Source organism: Pteropus vampyrus, unplaced genomic scaffold (genome assembly GCF_000151845.1).
Source record: "Pteropus vampyrus isolate Shadow unplaced genomic scaffold, Pvam_2.0 Scaffold5, whole genome shotgun sequence".
In the NCBI taxonomy this organism is placed as follows: Eukaryota; Metazoa; Chordata; class Mammalia; order Chiroptera; family Pteropodidae; genus Pteropus; species Pteropus vampyrus.
Window position 1 is genome coordinate 18253363 of NW_011888786.1, and position 2594 is coordinate 18255956.

The following is a 2594-nucleotide window of genomic DNA, read 5'->3' on the forward strand; positions in this document are numbered from 1 at the left end:
ATGGAAAAAGACTTGGTATTTATTGCAAATAACTCAAAAATTTCGTAAGGTGAAAAAAATAAAAACAATAATGAGAAAATATAATATTCTCTCTATACATAACAAAACTATTTCTAAATTTTAGATTATCAATAGTATCAGTGCTCTGATAACTAATTGTCACAAATACTTTAAAATAAATGTTTGTCCTTATTGTAATTCTATAAGAATAGCACTGTTTGCACGTTTTATTAGAAGCTTAGAAGAGAGAAGTAAAGTAGATGTGAATCAAACTCTTCATAACTGAGGGGATGAGGATGGGTTTTCTTAACTCCACTGGTCTCACTTCAAAAAGAGAACAAGAGTTCTTTGAATCTCCTATTTCTTAAAAACATGTAGACACCATCAGGCAGCTCTTTCCTAAACTTCCCACACTCATAGTTCCTAAAGCACATCATCCACACTTAGACTCTTGTCCTCTCTGGATACAATAGAATATGTATCTCTTCCCTCCTCCTGTGAAAGCCTGCCCCTCACCTGTGCCCTCATACTGCCCTTTGCTGCTTCTCAGGAACTTCACACTATTAATTAAGATCCCTTCATCTCCTGTATTTTCAGCTTCTTTCCTTACAACTAAATGTTCCCATTAGCATTTAAACAAACTCAGGTTTTTCCAATTTTAAAAGCAAAACAAGACAAAATCTCCCTCAACCCACATTGAAATTCCTGTCTTTCCCTTGTATAGCCATGCTTCTCAAAAGAATTATCTTTGCTCACTGTCTCCACTTCCTCACCTCCCAACCATGTCTCAGCCACTCAGACAATGGACTCTCAAAGTCACCAGTGACTTCCATGTAGTTAAATCCAGTAATACTTTTTAGTCTTCGTCTTACTCGACCCTCTCAGTAGCATTTAATACTGTTATTAGTCCTACTTGCTATAAACTTTTTTTCCTTCGGCTTCCGTGACACTGAATTACCCTGTTTTTCTTCACACTCTGGCTATCGTTTCTCAGCCTTCTCTGACAGACAATCCTTATTCACTTGATCTTTTGATACCAGAGCCTGGTGTATGCTCTGGAAAATATTGTCAGACTATGTCAGAGATTAAGCAGGGGCCAGATAATTTAAGGGCTTATTGAAATATAATAAAATAATTGTTATCAATGCTAATAAAATTATACTTGTGTATGTGTAATTTCCTAAAATACTCAGTCATGGTGAAATTTTTATTTACATAACTTCTATATATTACTATTAAGGAGCAACAAGCATTGAAAAGTATGATCTCCGTACAAATATGTGGACTCCTGTGGCAAATATGAATGGGAGGAGGCTGCAGTTCGGTGTTGCAGTGTTAGATGACAAACTGTATGTGGTTGGAGGACGAGATGGACTGAAGACTTTGAATACTGTAGAATGCTACAATCCCAAAACAAAAACTTGGAGTGTGATGCCTCCTATGTCCACGCATAGGCATGGCCTTGGTGAGTATGACTGCAGATTGTTCATAATATCATATATTAGACTTTGGCAGCACTTTTACATTCTGTGCCAGGCAGAAGACCACTGTGGCAGCTGCTGAGTCAGCAGCAGTCACCAAGCATTTCTTCACATGCTCTCTGGTATCAGAGACAGCGAGCATATACATAAATGTATGTATGCAGCTAGCACAAGTGAAAACATGAGTATTTTAGGGCAGTAGGATGGACTGATAAGCCGCCTTTTGACATGCATGTTCTGACAATTAGTGTTTCTAACCTAATTAAAATGCTTATTAAAAATCCTTAGCATTATTGTGTTTCATCTGTATCCCACAGTTTTTAATCAGAAATGAGTAAAACTCAGAAAAATTTAGAGGTGGCACAGGGAATGTAATGATAGAGACTTTTCATTTTTGCATTCAATAATTCACTTAGCAGACGTTGATTTACATGTGCCATGCTCTGCTCTGTAGATACGAAAAAAATGTGGAAGACACTATATCTGTACCCTCGGGGAGCTGATGGCTCACTCTGAGGTGATAGAAGAGAATTTAGCAATCTTGTATCAGATGATCTCTCTTTTCTTACAGGAGAAAGAACAGGCAGAATAGAGTGTTCGAAGAGAGTGAGGAGATGGAAATTAAAATAAATATTAGATGGGGCTTGAAATATAAGTACATCATCCAGCTTTTGCTGCATAATGAACCTTTCTAAAACTTAGAGGCTTAAAACAACCATTTATTTAGCTTATTCATCTATGAGTCAGGCTATTCTAGCCTGGGCTCTCTTTGATGACTTCTGCTGTGTTTTCTCATGATTCTCTGGTAGGCTAGCAGGTTGGCTGGTTTATCTAGGATTGCCTCACTCACATGTGTAATGGTGGGCAGATTTTTGGCCTGGGGAACTGGGCCAATGCCTTTAATCTATTCAGCAGGCTCACCCAGGCTTCTTCATATGGTGGCGGTCACAAGTTTTCAAAAGCAGCAAGAGATGGCAAGCCCCAGTGCACACTTTTCAAGCTTCTGCTTGCATAATGTTTGCTAACGTCCTACTGGCCAAAACCAGTCACATGGGCAAGCCCTACTTCAAAGAGTAGAGAAATAGATTCCTCTTTTTGGTTGGAATTGCTGCA

General features: G+C 38.4%; 1 protein-coding gene across 1 annotated transcript in view; it reads left to right on the forward strand.

Annotated features, from left to right (window-relative positions):
* The window catches only part of KLHL5 (kelch like family member 5), a 57175-nt gene that overhangs the window by 35672 nt on the left and 18909 nt on the right, over nt 1-2594 (forward strand). The window contains exon 8 of the mRNA XM_023533969.1: nt 1241-1465. Coding sequence (XP_023389737.1) covers nt 1241-1465 — 225 coding nt within the window. The remainder of the gene's footprint in view (nt 1-1240; nt 1466-2594) is intronic.